The sequence below is a fragment of the Ixodes scapularis genome, unplaced genomic scaffold (assembly GCF_016920785.2).
Source record: "Ixodes scapularis isolate PalLabHiFi unplaced genomic scaffold, ASM1692078v2 PGA_scaffold13__105_contigs__length_92229423, whole genome shotgun sequence".
In the NCBI taxonomy this organism is placed as follows: domain Eukaryota; kingdom Metazoa; phylum Arthropoda; class Arachnida; order Ixodida; family Ixodidae; genus Ixodes; species Ixodes scapularis.
In genome coordinates, this window is record NW_024609839.1 from 60,242,894 (window position 1) to 60,262,007 (window position 19,114).

The window sequence follows — 19,114 nt, forward strand, 5'->3', positions numbered from 1 at the left end:
CTGTTGTATGTGTACTCTCTTTTTCATCCTTGTTTTTTGCGTGCTTTCTATTTTATCATGAACTGCTACCAACTAGCCTAACCTTCAACCCTGCTGCATCGACTTTTAGGTCTGGCAACAATGTATGTTTCCAAATATTTAGAAAAGTTTGGCAAAAATTCGGCTTTGCCGAATCCTAAGATTCGGCGCCAAATTCTTGATTCGGCAAAAGTTTGGCCCATCACTACTAACAACATTCCTGTAAAGCTACTTAATTTCATCGCGTTTGGTTAAATTAACGTGCGTGTAATTTTTGCTTCTTAGACTGTTTTGTCTTTCTTACTTTTATAAAATGTTTTTCAACACACCTTCTCTTTCCTGTCTTTTCTAAAAGGACCCGAGCAACTTCTTGACAGCGGCACTCAAACGCTTCCAAACTCCGACGCCGACCCCTCCCACGACCCCCAACGCCGTGCTGAAGACGTTTTACACCTACGAGACGACGCCCAACAGACTGCCATGGCAGCAGGCTACAGCGAAGACAGCTCCGGCACCTCTGAAACAACCGGTCTTCCAGCAGCAACCGCGGACTCCGGCGGTCGCAAACGACGGACTAGACCTCTCGGGAAGGAAGAGTGTCGAGCCGGGCTCAGCGGCAGACCTAAGGTCGAAGCAGATCCGCGCGCGAATCGCGCTGTTGGAGCGGTACACGGCGCTGGCGCCCGTTCCGACCTTGGCAAGTCCGCCTTCGAAGGAAACGAGAAAGCCGTACCGCAAACCCGTCATCGCGAACCGCGACGACAAGGCCGCGTCACCCGAAAGTAGTCCGCCCATGGACTTGGATACCGACTGAGACTTGTGCCGGGCGTGTATAGTTTGTTTTACTTGCCTCAGGGATGTAGTTCTAGGTTCTATGGTTATTCTATTTCATGCCGTCTTATTGAGTAGATTTATTGTTGAATTAAAATAACGACTCTATGCGTAGTGCAAGTTCGTCTGCTTCTTGCACAGGAATTGTGGTGATATCAGAGTGCCGAGCTGTCATTGACTGATTGAAAAAAAAAGTGGGTAGACCTCAAGGCATCTAGCATAGAGGTCTACCCACTATCCTTCCAATCAAAGCCGATTTAAGCTCAGCGTCATTCTGACGTCACCGCAACTCCTGTGCAAGAAGCAGACAACTTTCTATCCGCATATAGTCGGTTGCAAGTTGAGAAAAGTAAGACAAGTGCCTCCTAGAAGGCTCTCTGTTTGCCACAATCAGGGGCGGACGCAGGTATTTCTTGAGGGGGGAGGGGTCAGGTGTTGGTCAGCGTATCATATCTTTAAGACCCCCCCCCCCCCCCCCCTTTCCGGTTTCCACGCCCTAAATCTGTACATATGCAGAATTCAAAAGGGGGGTCAGGACATCCGGACCCCCCCTCTGAATCAGCCCCTGGCCACACTGGGCGATTTAATTTGTCCTGTTTTTGTAACCTGCAACAGATTATAGTGTGTCCGTTTTGTCACGGCATACTTGGTCAGTTGCTATTTCCGACGGTCGAATTAAAATATTCGAGAGACCACTAGACTTGAGTTTTTTATGGAATCCTTTTGTCCTGACTTTATTTTATGTGTAGTTGTGAGCGCATGACAACCGTCGCTTATCTGCAGTGACTGGTGCCAAGCGATGTCAGTTAAATCTTTTTGTTTTGTTTTGCACTTAGATCTTATTGGTTTCTATGATGCAAGTTTGTATAAGTACAAACGTAAAGATTGCCTCACTTGTAACGAAAATTAGCATTGTTTTTACTTTCTTTTTTATATCATGTTTCAATGACAGCTTTGGCAAATGTGATGTCGGTTTTGAAGTTCGACTATTTGAAAACATTGATACGGATTTGTGGCCGTAATGCCTGCCTTGATAATATAATCTAGTCAGCTCTGCACAACCATTGACAATGCTAAAAGAGCATTTATCCTATTCTGTGGTGGATGTTCCATTTTCAGTGAACGGCATGTTTTGAACAACTTCGAGAGATTCACACACATATACAACACTTCACAAAGCATACGTATGTCGTTCCTACGGAGGTTTTAATACATTTTTGTATTTTGTATATACATATTCATGGCTCCCCTAAAGCTACTAGACGACAGTCTTGCATCCTTTCATTTCCTGCTGAAGGGGTCCGACCACACTTTCATACCTGAAAGAAAGTTTGGTGTAAGAACCCTTGAACGTTGGGAAGGACTTGCAAACAGTCCTTCTAGTACAGACAAATGACTGTGTCACAACTCTGTTACCTCCTGGCTGCACAGATTCCTGGTCGATGTCTTTTCTCGTTTTTTTCTGTATTTGCTCTAAAAATAAAGAGTCAAGTTTTACTTCAATGTAACAGCTACGCTTTGTTTCACCGTAACTTGGCAAAGAGCGAACGATACAGCCTCCCTCGAGCCAATCGGAGCGACAGAGGCAAGGTACATGGCAGCCCTTACCTAGGGTAAAGGAGAAAAAGCAAAGCCCAAGCAGTTGGAGAAGAGGGAGAGGAGGAACTTCCCTCTCACCCTTTCCCTCTTGTGTCCCCCAAACGTCGCTTTTGTCCGCCTCGAAGATTAACCCGCCGCTCAAGGTTCGTACAGAAGCGGCTTTCTTCTGCTCGTGGCTTTGCCAGCACTACGCGCAACTATGGTTGGTGACAAGTTAAAGGAGCCCCGAGGAGGTTTCCGGGATCGCATAAATACGGCAATAACTCACTCTGCGGGATGTGAGCATCGTAGAAATTCCTCAATTCCTACGAAAAAGGCAATCAAGGATCAATGAAAACATGACATTTCGTGGAATTGCAAACACTGTGTTATTACAAAATGTGTATGCTTTTGTAGATAATAAGAGTACGAGACAGATGTTAATTTTTTTGCAGAGAGGCAGCATATTACGGCAATATTTGTTTAAAAAACAATGTATTATGTTTCGTGTTTTTTTGTCTTCCGCGAGAGTGATGTGTTCGGTGATCTGCTCGAGTGCGCGCTTGCTGCGTCGAGTCGTCGGTTTTCATTGCGCAGATTCTGTCTGTGATGTGGGTGACTTCCAAGCATGCTATGCGATCCGTCATCATCCGCGAGTACAACACACTAAAAAAACTCGCCGAAGTCCGGGTGTTCAGGTGATGAGCCGCACGCAATCGAGATGTCACTCTGCAGGTCCACCGGTTGGAGACGCGTGGATCCTGTGCTTGCTATTGGCTGACAGTGGTCCTGATTTCGAAACACGCTCGTCCCGTTGCCCGAGACGACCTCGGTGTACTGCGTGCAATCTTTGATTAGTTTTTAAAGCGACAGTTTTATCACAACACTTTGCAGAGATTTCAAGCTTGTGGGCTGTCGTCGGTGCTATGGAAAAATCCTTTTCCCCTCTCCTGGTGCAATGAGAGAGAAGTCGGGACTTCCCGTCGGCTGTGCTGCGCAAAGAGAACAATGAGGGCAGCCCTGACGCCCCGTCAAGAATTGCACGACGAAGGGAGATCCATTGCATGGTCCGCTTGAAAGCCTTATTTTCAAACATTACTCGTGTTATGCAAAATCCCACTTTGGCAGTATCCAGTTGCTATGCGTAATGTTGGGTGGTTTTAGAAACTTTCATTGCACTTACCCACTTACTTCTCGGATCACTGGTGGCAGTCGTCAGTGGCATCCACGACGGCTATCAGAATTAACCAAGTTGCCAAGCACGTACGTGATGGCACCATTCCACCAGCATTGTGCGACCTTGCTACAGCCATCGCTTTCGTTCCTTAGCACATTGTGGGCGAAAAATATTTTAATAGGGAAATTGGTTGCATATCGTCCTGATTTAGGAATTTCTAGGATGCTTAGAGCAAAGCAGAGTGAGTTATTGCTATATTTAGGCGATCTCGGAAATCTCCTCGGGGAAGAGTTCGGGGGAAACTCTTCACATCTCTTTCCACTTAGCAGAGCGACCGCTGGAGAAGGGGTCGCTCCTCTCCAGCACTCGTTGTGCTAAAGGTCTCCCTCTGATGCGTCGATTGGCTCACTGGGTCAGTAGCCTTCGCCGTTTGCCAAGCTGCTGAGGTCGACTTACTGTACTCGTCGGAGTGCAGGTATGGATGTATCGCGATGGGGTACAACGCAGCTCCTAGAATGGCAACAAATCCACCCAATATTATGCTTAGTTTTGGACCACTCGGCGGCGGCTTCATTGGAATATAATTAACTTAGATCACGAAGAAAGCGTCAAACTCGCAGCATTCGCACGCAGCACGAAGGTTGTATCTCGATTGGATTGTAATGGATTCGTTTCCGTCTAGCAAGCCTAACCAGCCTAACTTTGAAAATGTAGCCGATGTAGCCCCTGCAAATTGTAGCTGACAAGGGTAGCTCAGAAAATTTTCTGTTAATAGCATTTTTTAATACTTATATTAATTGTCTTAATGACGACTTGTTTTGTTCTTGCGACAGAGCGGAAGGAGGCGCCCCTACAGGAATTCGCGTTAACTATCGCGTGAACGGAAAGGGACAGAAAATTTGCGCGAATGAATCGCTCGCTTCCTTCGCTCCCTTCGAAGAGTTAAATGAAAAAAACAAAACAAAAAAATATTTAGCCCCCCCCACCCCTTGAGTTTTTAGCCCGTAAAATTCGCGACGTGAAACCACGCGCACCGCCCGAAAGACGACGGACGAGAAATGATTCCGTGCTAAATTGGAAAAAGCAACGCGAGCCGCTGTCGCTCGGCTCGAAGGAAACGGTCGGTTGGGAATCCGCGCTACCCAAAGTCGGTGAGTAGTGTGTTTGGTGATGTATCCCTGGCCGGTGGCATATTGCGTGTATCGCCTCTATCGTTTATTCAGAGCCGCTAGACGCTTGCTCTTCCCTTTCTCGCAATGTAAATATCACCCCTTTTTTTATTTTAGAAACCCTACCCGTTCGTGTTTCTGAGCGACACTTTAGGTGGGTACTACGACATTGCCCAACCGAGAGCGGAGGCGAACGAAAACGAACGTACAAATTTGCATGTCCCCTGCCCCTTGCACATCGTAGCTCGCCTCAACCCTGATTCATCGTACAAGCTTGGCCCCCGAGTCCTACCGGAATGTTTTGTTCTAATCGTTTGGCAGCAGCGAGCTGCCGATATTCTCGTTTTCCGCCTTGGAACGGCAGTAGGCTTAAGCGGATTTCAACGGTCGCACAGCGGAGCGGATATCGACGGCCCTTTTCGTCGTCGATACGTAAACACGGGCTCACTGCAGCGGTGATCGGTTGGGGGGAACCGGTTAAACGCCGAGTGAGGTGTGTACAGTGCGTCTTTCGCAACCATCTACCGTCCGTTGCAGTCTTCCGTGCAATCGGCGGGGTGGCTGTGTCGATTTCGGTTTCAATCGTAGCGCTCTTGTGGTAGGAGGGGTGCTCACCGATAAGGGGAACTCCGCGCAGCGGCAACTTTACGGGCGAACGCGAATCGAGGAATCGTGGCACTTGGTTTCGACGTCGGATGGGTTGTTCGCGGCGCAAAGACGAGATTCTGTGACCTGTCGCTTGCGGTAGCGGTACGCGGTGCGTTTTCTCTTTTTCTGGGAAGCGATTGCTGGGAGGAAACGCGTTCTCCGCCACGCACCAAAAACGGCAAAAAACAATCGACGCAGTTTTTTTTGTTTTTTGTTTTGGTGGGGGGGGGGGGGGGGGGGCGTCAAAACATATTGCTTACATCTTTTGGTCGCAGCACTATGACTCAATGTGTTTTGAACCTGTGACATTTAATGGGTGACTTCTGTTTGCCGCGTGTAGTAACAATCGCAGCAGAAGTTTGAACCATTGCATACCGACACATCAATTATGATTAAGTAAAAATCAGTCTGTGGTTTACTTGGCAGTTTGATATTCTGAGCTGCTTAGAGTGCCATCTGATATCTTTTCATGCCACGAAAGCCAAGTCAATCAATAATTGGCCAGCTGGCTGACATTGCATCCAAATTGAAATGACGGCCTGACAGGAGTCTTAGGCTTTCGACGAGAACACAGTGACCTCAACAAAGGTTGCTAAAGAAACATTGTCAAGAGTTCATTGTTTTCATGCCCTATCTTCATCACTTGTTGGCGTTTAACGAACCGATTTTTCGCTGTAAATCTTAAGCAGCGGTTGAACCACGTTGCATAGTCTTTGCACTGTACTGCGTCCTAAAGCTTTGCTTGCCGCTTACACCGTTAATCCTGTACGTACAACCTACCAACACCTGCAAATGGAATTCACTGTTATCCGACATTGCGCAGCTGTGCATCAGTACTTTTGATGGGATCCTTGCCTTTTGACACTGTTTGACGTCTGCATTGTTTATTTCAGGCACTATGGGTCAGACACTTTCCGAGCCGGTGACGGCGAAGGAAACGTCGAGTTGCATGAACGACCAGGTCAAAGTTGGCGCGTCGTGCATGCAGGGATGGCGTATCAGTATCCTTTCCTGTGCAGCCAATACACGGTTTGAGCTGTTACGTGCCACCTCTAGTCACTGGTTACGTCTCTGAACGACCAGGTTAAAGCTGGCGGTTCGTGCACGGAGGAATGTTGGATCAATGTCCTCCCCCGTACGACCAGTACAAGGGTCGGCCTAGAGGACGTTTAAATTTCACTGCGCCTTATGAGTGACTGCAGCAGATGCTGCAAGCTGTCCCAGCCAATCGAGCATTGCGAATATATTGCGGGGCTACACGCCCTGCGTGTTGCTGCTCCTATCCTGAAGGTCACATGACACTCGCGTGGCATTGAATTGGCTCCAGTGGCTTCTAGCATCTATTTTGGTCCATCTGAAGATGAAACAAAGTATTGTAACAGCACTTGTCCCGTTTGGTGCCTCATTCTCTGCATATGGATTTTTTTTTATTGATTCAGATGTAATGGTAGTTTGGTTGGATGGATGCCATTTTTAATGCTGAATTCTCGCGACTTTGAGACATACCGCGGCCACGTTCGTCAAACCTTGTATAGCGCACGAGCGTCCGGGCGCCTTGTCAAACTGTGACAGCGCCCGTGTCTAATCGTTTGGTAGCAGGTGCTGCTCAAGGTTTTCTTTCTTGGTCAACAGCCATACTGACTGTCTTTCGGTCACCGCAAAACTAAAAGGGTAGTGGACAGTACATGCTTGTTGAACCAATTAGCTGTTGGCCTTGCATCATGCGGTCACGCTCACTGTGCTTACTTGAATGCATAGGGTAGGGTGCAGTGAAGATGAAATAATATGGCAAACAAGTAATCGTTTGGGCAACTAATATGCTGCTTTCGCCGGCCTCAGCTTAGAGGTGAATGGAATTAAATCGGCAATCTGGGTGAAATAATGATAACAAAACAGGAATAATAACAAACGAGTGGTAATGATAAAACAATGCTTATAAACACGGAACACGTGTGAAAGGAGTATTCAGGACAACGCTCGTCTTGTGTACTCCTTTTGCTTGTCTTCGTGTTTTTGTGCAATGTTTTATTATTAGAGGTGAATGTAGTCTGGTAGCAGTTGACCATGGCACCTTCTGTTCCCTCTCCTAGAGCTGTATTTTTAAGCTGTCGCTTTGCAGATTGCTAGGACTTGGCAGTTTTGGTTTTTACTTTATTAAACTTAAGCAATCACTTTTGGTTTTTATTTCAAGAATTTTTTTATTTTTTTTTTGTGACTGTTCTTGCACATCAAAATTTACCTTTCCTTTTGTCGCGCTTCAGTCAGTCCGAGATTGTGTAAAGTCTTTTTTTTTGCATGTCTTTTTGCCAGCGTGGCACAGAAAGTCCAATCACAAAGGAAAACAAAAGTTTAACTCTCAAAACACTATCTTTGGGTTTGCCCTGTAACATGGGGCTATCCCAAATATAGCTGACAACTCGATGACAATATGCATCGCAAAGTGTCACGACGACGACCCCCACCCCAATGCCCATCAGCTGTGCCATGCCACTCTAAAATACTGACCTTTTTCGGTTCAAACTGCGAGACGGGTAGAATGCTGTCTCGTACTCTAGTTACACGAGCACCCTTAACTGCAGGAAAGCGTAACCGAATTCAGACTGAACTGCGGTTAAGGGTGCCCGGGTAATTAGGGTACAGTTGGCAGTAACTGCTAACCATACTCAAGCGTAACTGCAGTTTAGGGTGCCCGTCGGACGCCCTTAACGGCAGTCCAGTCTGACCTCGGTCACATTTAACTGCGGTTAAGGGTGCCCGGTCAACCAGGGTACACGGTTTTACTCCAGTCCCAAAAAACCACCGCTCTTCCCAGTCTGTGTTCCGTTTAAAGTGGTCTCTCCTCCGATGACGTCCGCCTTGACACGGCTCGCCTCAGACATGGAGGATGCCCACACCCATCTGCTGAGCTTGACGGAGGACAAAGACGCCGCCTTCTTTGCGGTCTACGACGGCCACGGCGGCGCCAAGGTGGCGCAGTACGCCGGGAGCCATGTGCACCGCAAGATCGTCATGCAGCCGTCGTACCGTGAGTGGCCCTTTCGCAAGACTACCTCTAGAAACCGGTATGGCTACCGCTTCCGAACCGTGCGGACAAACACAGTCACCGGCAGGATGAGAATGACAGGGAGGAGGTTCAGTTGCCCCGTCTCCGGCTTCCTACCTTGGACAACGCTTCGGTGTCTCTCGTGAGCCTCGAGCGTGCATGCGCAGCCAAGGCAGAGTGAGAAGCAGCGAGCACGTGCAAGAAGCGGGGTGTTCGAGAGATTTCCTGTAGTTCGCACCTTGTCCGGGACTGTGGCGGATTTTAGATTTGTTGGCCGATCGGCAACAGTGGCCGGACCAAAGTCTTTATAGACTTGGGCTGGGTGGCGCAAGCTACTGCCCGCTGCAAAGGGCATAGCCATTAACATCCATCCATTTGTCATTGGAAACCAAAGTTTGTCATCTCTTGGGTGTTGTATCTTGACGGTAGTGTATTTGGGAAACCGTGCAACCGTTGGTGCCACTTTTTGTCTCAACTCTCGCCTCTATGGATTTCGTTGTTTATTTTGGTGTGGTTGTTTTTTTCCTTAAAATTGGCTGTGTGATTCGTTGCTTTCGCTCATACCAAAATCGGCGTTCGCAGTTGCAAATCGTGAAAAGGGAATTGGCAAGCGACATACTATGCCAAAGCTAACCGTTACTGCGTGAAGAGTTCACTACTAAACAACAAAACAAACAAGTAGTAAACGCGGTCCGTCGGACGACGTGCTGAATAAATCGCCTGCTAAAGACATTGCTCATGAAGGAGCAACACCGCCTCTAAAGCTTTTTTTTTTTTATATATAACTTGTGATCCAATTGGAATGAAATTTACGTGTCTTATCTGCCTTTGCAGTCTGACTAAAAATATGTACTTGGTTTTGATATAGCCTAATCAGTTTGGTTAATATTGAAAGTTCTCTTTGGCAAAGGTATGGAAAGGATTAAGATAAATTGAAATACTGAAATCAGAAAATGAACATATCTCGGTAAGCTGAAAGGTCTGCGAAATCCAGTAAGGTATAAATGAAAGCTTTAGGATGATTTATAAGCTTTTTATGACACTTAGGTTTTTCAGTTTCAAGGTTAATGATTATTTTATTTATTTATTTTTATTTATTCGCAAATACTGTTGACCCGGAATCATGTCATTACAGGAGTGGTGATAACAAAACCAGACAAAATACCAACATATGATGAAGTATACAATCTTCAATCAGACACAAACATTGATTACTGTTACAGTGCAGCAAGAACAACACAAGGTAAAAAAAGCATTGATACACATACTGCTTAGGAAAACGTTAACATAGAGTTTAATTACGAAAAACTAAATTTCTATAGTTGCCATAATAACAATAGATCAGATCATACATAAAAAAAGTATAAAACGCATACAAAAACAACACTGAACATATTTATGCCCCTTATTAATTATCTCGCATAAGCACCTTCCACAGAAAGAAAAAAAAATGATTCAAGGGCCACTCCGGTCCATAGTTTAGATTTTGGGATTACAACTGCTTTTTTAGCGAAGTCAGCGTCCCTGAATCACAACGTGTAATTTTTTTCTTGGTATTGTACGTAGTTTTAAAGATATCGACGCCTCAAAGTTTTGTTTGGGGCGCAGTCAACAAAACCGAAACTTGCCGCTCGAGGCGACGGCAACACTGAAAATCATCCACTGCCTTGTTCCCGTGCAACGAGTACACAGTCCAAGCGTCACCAAACACAGTCACCGGCAGGATGAGAATGACAGGGAGGAGGTTCAGTTGCCCCGTCTCCGGCTTCCTACCTTGGACAACGCTTCGGTGTCTCTCGTGAGCCTCGAGCGTGCATGCGCAGCCAAGGCAGAGTGAGAAGCAGCGAGCACGTGCAAGAAGCGGGGTGTTCGAGAGATTTCCTGTAGTTCGCACCTTGTCCGGGACTGTGGCGGATTTTAGATTTGTTGGCCGATCGGCAACAGTGGCCGGACCAAAGTCTTTATAGACTTGGGCTGGGTGGCGCAAGCTACTGCCCGCTGCAAAGGGCATAGCCATTAACATCCATCCATTTGTCATTGGAAACCAAAGTTTGTCATCTCTTGGGTGTTGTATCTTGACGGTAGTGTATTTGGGAAACCGTGCAACCGTTGGTGCCACTTTTTGTCTCAACTCTCGCCTCTATGGATTTCGTTGTTTATTTTGGTGTGGTTGTTTTTTTCCTTAAAATTGGCTGTGTGATTCGTTGCTTTCGCTCATACCAAAATCGGCGTTCGCAGTTGCAAATCGTGAAAAGGGAATTGGCAAGCGACATACTATGCCAAAGCTAACCGTTACTGCGTGAAGAGTTCACTACTAAACAACAAAACAAACAAGTAGTAAACGCGGTCCGTCGGACGACGTGCTGAATAAATCGCCTGCTAAAGACATTGCCCATGAAGGAGCAACACCGCCTCTAAAGCTTTTTTTTTTTTATATATAACTTGTGATCCAATTGGAATGAAATTTACGTGTCTTATCTGCCTTTGCAGTCTGACTAAAAATATGTACTTGGTTTTGATATAGCCTAATCAGTTTGGTTAATATTGAAAGTTCTCTTTGGCAAAGGTATGGAAAGGATTAAGATAAATTGAAATACTGAAATCAGAAAATGAACATATCTCGGTAAGCTGAAAGGTCTGCGAAATCCAGTAAGGTATAAATGAAAGCTTTAGGATGATTTATAAGCTTTTTATGACACTTAGGTTTTTCAGTTTCAAGGTTAATGATTATTTTATTTATTTATTTTTATTTATTCGCAAATACTGTTGACCCGGAATCATGTCATTACAGGAGTGGTGATAACAAAACCAGACAAAATACCAACATATGATGAAGTATACAATCTTCAATCAGACACAAACATTGATTACTGTTACAGTGCAGCAAGAACAACACAAGGTAAAAAAAGCATTGATACACATACTGCTTAGGAAAACGTTAACATAGAGTTTAATTACGAAAAACTAAATTTCTATAGTTGCCATAATAACAATAGATCAGATCATACATAAAAAAAGTATAAAACGCATACAAAAACAACACTGAACATATTTATGCCCCTTATTAATTATCTCGCATAAGCACCTTCCACAGAAAGAAAAAAAAATGATTCAAGGGCCACTCCGGTCCATAGTTTAGATTTTGGGATTACAACTGCTTTTTTAGCGAAGTCAGCGTCCCTGAATCACAACGTGTAATTTTTTTCTTGGTATTGTACGTAGTTTTAAAGATATCGACGCCTCAAAGTTTTGTTTGGGGCGCAGTCAACAAAACCGAAACTTGCCGCTCGAGGCGACGGCAACACTGAAAATCATCCACTGCCTTGTTCCCGTGCAACGAGTACACAGTCCAAGCGTCACCTACCTCAGTTGCCCTACTGTAAAGTTCCGAAAGAACGCCCGCCTTTGAGTGATCGCCCATCCTTTTTTTTGGCTAAATATCTAACATAAAAATTCCGAAACATCGCTTACCCCCGATACCCTTTGGACGTCAAGCAAGGTCCGACGGGAATCGCATCAACCATGCAAATGAACTCGCGCCTGACAAGCGAGTTCATAGTGGGTCCGCGCTGTTGTCCGCAATATGCGCGCGCGATATCGGCTCTCGTAACACGCGAGTTGTTCCCGCATGTATGTTTCACCGTGAAATGCGAATCTGCTGCGTCTGCGATTCGTGGTATCCGTTCCCGTGACATAAAGTTTGTAGCGGATTCCCGCGTTTTTGTCTGCAATCTGCGCGCACGATCTCAATTCCACACGAGTTGGTCCTGCGTGTATATTGCACCGTGAAATACGATTCAGCTGCGTTCGCGACCTGCAGTATTTTTACCCAAAACATAAGAATTTGTAGCGGATTCTAGGGATGTCGCGAACCACCCCAGGTTCGATTTCGAAAGGTTTCGATATTTGCAAAGCGAACTGAGGTTCGATTTCGAAAAATTTCGATATTTTCGTACTGACCGAGGTTCGATTTCGAAAAATTCGCAACTTTTGACCACAGCGGAGTTTCGAATTCGAAAATTTCGAAGCTTTCACGGTTTCTAAAATTTCGAATTTGAATATTTCGAATATATTTTTACTTCAGGTTCGATAAATTCGAAGATTTCGAAATTCTTTGTAAAAAAGATTCGAAAACTTCGAACGCTTCGAATTTTTATAGACATGAAGTTCGAAAAATTCGAAGATTTCGAATTTCTTTTTGCATAAAGTTCGAAAAGTTCGAAGGTTTCGATTCTCTTTTAACGCTAAATTAAAAAAAAAGAAAGAAAAAAAAAGAAAGAAAAAAAAAACCTCGAAGATTTTGAATTTCTTTCTAATCCAAGTTTTCAGAGTTCGAAGTCCGATTTTCAAGTTTTTCCACAGTTTCAGTTTCAAATAACGTTTTCACGACTCACTTGTTTTCACAAAATCAAGTTTAGAAAAGTTAGGGTGTGATATCTAGATTCTGCGAAGTTGGTCAGGCAATTAAATGACACGACGAGTGTCCCGGACGTGCTAGAATATTTGCCAGTGCAGAATTGTGACCGCCAGCCCCGGGGGAGGTCTTTAACGTGCATCACGCAGTAGTGATTGCACGAACACACTGTTTTACGAGACTCATCCAGTTCGAAACGGCCAGGGGCGAGAAGGAAAACCTTGAAGCGACCTGGCAAACTAGCTCGCCACCCCTTGCACGCTGGTAGTAATCCGATCCAGTGAAGTTTGTAATTGTCCTGGAGGTTTATTTTCTGGGACGGAGGAATCGCCTCGCAAAAAGCACAAAAGCCGACACAACTCGAGGTCGAGGAGCGTTCTACCATACAAGTGGCGTCGGAAGAGGGTAGCGGGGGGGGGGGGGGGGGGGGGCTTCAGCCTTCTTTTTTCTCTTGCAGGTATTTCGGACTGTTAAAGAAAACAATACGGGGAAAGAGGGCGTGGTCGAGCTTATTTTAATCTGAAATTATTTATGCATATGTATACACGTTTGCAAGTCCGGCTTCAGGGCGCTGCCATCTTGCTTGGCTGGGGTGCGCTAGAGCCATTTATTTAGTGGCACTAGGGTGCGCTTGGACGAGTCATTATCCGATTACGAAGCCTTGCTAAGGCGTCGTAATCGGATTATGGCCGCGCCCAAGAGCGCACCCCACTGAGGAAGATGGCGGCGCCCTAAGACCGGACTTGCAAACGTGTATAGCTACTGTCGCTCTTCACTGCATAAAATGTTGCGTAGATGGTCATTGTTAGAAACTCGTTGTCAGAAGGCACTGCTCGTCACATGCTTAGTGGTTCGGAAGTTCAAAGCTGTCTTTTCGACCTAAACACCTGTGCCGATAGTAACAAAAAAAAAAAAAAAAAAGAATAAATGCGGGAATAAAAAGCAGGAGAAAAAAAAACTATCAAGAATTCGTCGGAAGTGTTCTATTCTTGCATATTCAGAGGTTCAGAACTTCGAAACAAGTTTCTTTTACCAAAATGTGTACAGGCTAAAAGAAACACGTCGAAGGAACGTGAAGCGAAAAAAAAAAAAAGTTTTCTTTTAATGACGGGCTGAACTTGAACACTATTAGAAATCTTCTCCCATGAGTTAATTTATTCCTTAACGTGAAAAAACAATAAATATATTATTTTGTATTCTGCCGATGGCAACGATATGTACTGTCTGTGGTGTTAATTTAAATGCGATACCTCAAACAACTTAGACGAAAATAAATATCAAGTTTAGGACATAATTGCATGCAGATACATGTTTGGACATTTCTTCGAAACTCACGTTGAATAACAATAATCACATCTTAAGACGGCACTTACCTAGGCTATACATAGATCATTCTTAAAAAAAGTATAACATATCTACCATAAATAGCTCCGGCTGCAGCGTGCTTCAAATCTGGCACAAACGATAATCGTCAAAAACCCGTCGTCCTTCCTCGCCCCTTCGGGGATTTATTTCTTTAAACCTAAGCATGCCAGAACATTGAAATAAACGACATCGTCTTTCGTAAGGAATGCAGCAGCGGGTGTAAAAGTTCGAGAAAAAAAAAATTACGAATGTACCCCACTACTTGAAATCAAATGAAACCGTCCGCCGGTCTTTCGAAGTTCGACGAACGTCGAACTTTTACCCTAAAAGTTCGAAGTTCGTCGAACTTCTGACTTTTCAAAATTCGAAGGTTCGAAACTTTTCGAATTCTCTTGATAAATAAGTTCGAAAGTTCGAAATTCATCGAATTTTTTGGTCAGTCAAGTTCGAAAGTTCGTCAAGCATCGAACCTTGCAGCGCAATAAGTTCGAAAGTTCGAAACAGATCGAATTTTTTAGCGTAATAAGTTTGACGGTTCGAAAAGCGTCGAACTTCTTAGCTTAACAAGTTCGAAAATTCGACCTCCGTCGAATTTTACGATATAGACAAATCGAAATCTTTCGAACCTTTCGAACCGCTTGATTCGATCATCGAAACTTCGATTCGAAAAAAGTTTGTGGCATCCCTAGCGGATTCGTGCGTTTTTGTCTGCGATCTGCGCGTGCGATATCGGTTCTCGTGACAGGCAAGTTTGCAGCGGGTTCCCGCGTGTTTATTGCTCCGTAAAACTTGCATCTGCTGCGTCAGCGATTTGCGATATTCGTTCCTGTGAGATGCGAGTTCTCGGCGGGTTTGCGCGGGTCCTTCGCTCCGTGAATTGCGAATCTGCTGCGTCCGCAACCTGCGGTATCCTTTCTTGTGACACAGGAGTTTGTAGCGAATTCCCACGTGTTTATCGTATTGTGAAACTCGAATTTGCGATGTCCGCGATCTGCAGCATCAGTTCCCGCGTCACGTGGTTTGTAGCCTTTACCAGGGTGTTTGTTATTAACTTTTGATAAGGTTTTGCTGTGGCGTCCCCAAAGATAGCCCAACCCATGTTTTTCACCATTTATCTCTTCATTTTGGGTGGGCGTTTTTTCGGAACTTTACAGTAATCGTTCTTGGGCAGTAGTTACCAGGAACGCGTTATCGGTAACTAGTTGCTTTTTTCAGTAACTTGTAACTGTAACTCGTTACCGCTTAGTGAAAAGAACTTCTAACTGTAACCGAGATACTATTTTTGGAAGTAACTAAAAAGTAACGTCATTACAGTTACTTCTCAGATTTATGTGCAAAAATATTGCAAACACGACCATCAAACCGTCTCGCAACTCGTGAGAGTCCCAAGTCCTGGTACGGGAAGGGCACAGCAAGAACTGCTGCAGAAATTGTCTGGGGCAGGAGAAAAAAAAATAAAAATATAAAGAAACAAAATTTTGGGTGACCCTGCTTGGCCAAGCTGGTACCGCCAACTGGGAGGATGGGAATGTTTGTGTCCGCACCAGCCGTATATGGTACATTGCCCACAGCGTACACAGAAGCGCGGCATCAATAAAGCATTTTTCTTTTCTTTTGTCCGGCGGAGGGAGCGAGTTCTTTTTGCAGAGGACAGCTTTTGGCCATTGTCGCCCCAAATGCCCGCAGGCTTACGATTCAACCTATTTTCCGAACCTCGTCTTCTTCCTTCCAAGCGTATGTTTCCTTCCCCTCTCATTTGAATAGTCCAAATTCCAGATGCACTCTTGCGGGGTGTCGACTTCAGGTCCATTTTCTCCCCCTTCCTTTTTTTACAACCCAATTACCGGTCTTGCTGCCCGTCGCACACTTGTCCCTCCTCGGGTACCGTTACCTGAGAAAGAGTATTCGCTTGAAACGTCTGCGTCGTTCTGCTTGTGTGTTTGTTTCCTTGAAATTGAAAGACCACCCTTGGCCGGGACCAGGGGCACTTGGCATCAGTTGATTTATGGATACTAATGTCGTGGGCTTTCCGGGTGGTTTCTTCTATTTCGGACTGTGAGATGGAGGAGCACAAGCTTGTTCGATCTGGTTAGGAAGGGGCGGAGAAAAGATCACAACTGCCATTTTGAATTCTACACGCAGTGGTTGTTTGTACCTCTATCGAGGCTTATTTTGTCGGAGGAATGCTGCCGCAACATTGCTCTCCAAGTGTTTCATGAAAGATTGTGCGCGCACAGTAGAAAACGATGAGTGGATTGGAGTGGCATAAGAAAACATCTACAAAGCTGATTGCGAGGTATGGCTTATATTATTGTGGAGTTCACATTTGCACAATTTTTATTGCTTCCGTCCAATTTTGCCTCATCAAAGAAATTAGAAATTAGAATTGGCGGATTGTAGACTGGCACCATGATTGGATATATACGAGATCGGGGTGCTTGCTGTTGTGTTTGTGCATACCTTATGGTGGTCGCACTTATTTTAAAGTTCTTCATCGACCAGCTATCTGCTATGTTGAAAATTTGAAAAAAAATAAAAATCTCCTGTAATTAGCTGAAGAAGAAACTCTAAATTTTTATCATATAGTGGATTTACTCGGATACTGCCTCATCTTATGATCTTGTTCAAGGAGCTATTCATGGTAAAAATTGAAATGGGAGGAACTAAACGTGTTTATATTAATTATAAGAAAATCTTAGTTTGTCAAAATTCTCAGATTCACTACCGTGAACAACACAATGTCTTTTGAGAAATCTATGCTAATTTAAAGGCATACAAAAGGAACATTCCTTTGGAATGTTTTCTCATGTTTCTTTGTAAAATAGTGACGAAGTATTGGCATTCTTTTAGCGAAATAACTGTAACTGTTGCAAGTTACTCTTTCAATTTTGAAACTGCAACTATACTAGGGTTACTTTTCTGCCGGAGTGTGACACTGTTACATTTTAGCATTAACGTGCCCACGACTGCAGCTGGGCTGGTCCTTCTGACACCACGATGCACGCGAGTGCGCACCGAGTTGCTCGCTAAAACGAGCCTTGGAGTCCTCACAGGCAAATAAACAAAAGGATGTGTCGAAGCTACACGGGCTACAGATAAAAGCAACAGCTAAACACGCCAAGCACCAGCCAAAGTAGCGGCGGTAGCGGCTCAAAGAAGCGCACTTTGCACTGCTCGACCGCGCAGCGGGAACACCCGTCTGCACTGGGGGAAAAAGGAGAACGATCATGACGTCACGGCCCAATGTTGCTTTAGCGATTGGTATCCCGCTAAGGAGCAGCGGCTCGCAGCGGGTCTCATTTTTATTTTTGGCATTAGTTGGGAATGCGGCGTCTTCTTGACGTAATATTTTGGCTGGGGTCGTATCTTGTGTCACTAAAGCGATACCTGTAATTTATTTCCTTTTAAGTTTTGGCCAGAGTTGCCCTTTAAAGGGGCGGTGCAATGATTTTAACGCTGAACGAATGTGCAGCTTGTATTTTTTATATTGTTTACTTCCGCATAAGTAGGAGAAAAAGTGCCACCATATCCCAAAATACCTCTATTTCGCTGGGTAATCGCAAAATAAAGAACGCTTTTTTTCCCAACCTGCGGCCACATGGTGGCCGCAAATGGAACCTGTGGTGTGACGTCATTCGGAGTGGTTTTTGTAAATGATAGTGTTAGGCAATTGTAAGCTTGATTTAAGGTTAAGTTTAAAAAATCTTGTTTAGGCATGCAGAAATGCTTCAGAAGCCTAATATTGCCGCTAAAAGGGTATGAATTATTTGTGGCGCCATCTACCGCAAGTCAACAAAACCTGCCGTCGCCGTCATCCGTCGACGCCCGAGGCGCCTGCGGCGGCTACACGAGCAACCCGGACGTTTTGTCTTTCCCTCGCTCGACGGAGTGCGTTGGTCGTGGTCCGTAGTATCGTGGTGTCTCGACCTCGACTTCGACTTCCACTGCCCGCCGCGTCAACTGCCCGCCGCACAAGTCCAAGACTTGCTATACGCAAGCATCTTGCGCTCGACGTCGCTCAGGCCGTCCGCCCATGCCGCCATGTTGGTCGGGAATCTGCGGGAGAGCGGCGAGCCCGGCGAGCCGGCGAGCGCTGGGGAAACGGAAGCCAGAAGAACCGAACCGGAAACCAACGCCACTCCGAATGACGTCACAGGCGAAGCTGGTGCCGCTTCAATGTTGAGTTGAGGGGTGCCAGAAATATCAATTTCTTTCAATTTTTTAAATGAAAACTAGGGCAAGCAGGAAAGAATAGTTTTCGGCCCTTCGTTTTATATGTGGCCGGGATCAATTCCCGCAATTAATTAGCCAAAGCCTGCAAATTGTTGCACCGCCCCTTTAAGATAGGACGTGTGCTAGTGGAGATAGGGCTTCCATAAAATACTAGCAAATTGTGTAAAAAATAGTTTATTCTGAAATAATTGCACATTGATTTGACTCTGTTTTCAAACTCTGTTTTCAAGTTGGTATTTTAGGATAAAGATTCATTTTACGAAAATACTTCATGGCAAGATAATAGGGAGTTTTGGAATAATGAAGCAATTTTAGTGCACACTAGTGCTAAATTTAGTGTCTGCGATAGCGCATGCTCCACAAGAAAGTTCTAGAATAGCATTTCTCCACCGCGATGCAAAAGCCCAAGCATCTCGCTCTTGCAACGCCACCAAGATGCTGTAACTTTTTTATTTCACACGCGAAATGCTGCAATGTCGTCCTGTGTTGAAAATCGTAGTCGCGAGCATGTCACTCACATTGCTGATGTCATGCTCACGACGCCGCCAGAGCTGCTGCAGCCGCGGTCCTGGGAGCCGCCATTTTTTAACTGTGCTCGTCATGGCCTCTTGGCTTAGCCAACTTCTCATCACAAATTT

At 45.1% G+C, this 19,114-nt stretch overlaps 2 protein-coding genes and 1 long non-coding RNA gene across 6 annotated transcripts in view; 2 read left to right on the plus strand and 1 right to left on the minus strand.

Annotated features, from left to right (window-relative positions):
• The window catches only part of LOC8027232, a 49,103-nt gene extending 46,746 nt beyond the window's left edge, over nt 1-2,357 (plus strand). For both annotated transcript variants that reach the window (XM_029993751.3, XM_029993752.3), the window contains exon 20: nt 374-2,357. In XM_029993751.3, the coding sequence (XP_029849611.2) occupies nt 374-832 (459 nt within the window). In that variant the 3' untranslated portion in view covers nt 833-2,357. The remainder of the gene's footprint in view (nt 1-373) is intronic.
• On the minus strand, nt 2,035-4,411 carry LOC121046790. The gene is made up of 2 exons (XR_005798307.2): nt 4,061-4,411; nt 2,035-2,168 (listed from the first exon to the last, which is right to left on the minus strand). It is a non-coding gene; the product is annotated as an uncharacterized LOC121046790 (long non-coding RNA).
• A 96-nt stretch (nt 4,412-4,507) lies between these two features.
• Nucleotides 4,508-19,114, plus strand: part of LOC8027230 (probable protein phosphatase 2C T23F11.1) — a 29,478-nt gene continuing 14,871 nt past the window's right edge. The window contains exons 1-3 of one of the 3 annotated variants that reach the window (XM_029993753.4): nt 4,508-4,862; nt 6,315-6,422; nt 8,297-8,446. In XM_029993753.4, the coding sequence (XP_029849613.2) occupies nt 4,775-4,862; nt 6,315-6,422; nt 8,297-8,446 (346 nt within the window). In that variant the 5' untranslated portion in view covers nt 4,508-4,774. Of the gene's footprint in view, nt 4,863-5,400; nt 5,531-6,314; nt 6,423-8,296; nt 8,447-19,114 lie in introns of those variants that run through there. The other 2 variants (XM_002407591.5, XM_029993754.4) reach the window with 2 other exon arrangements.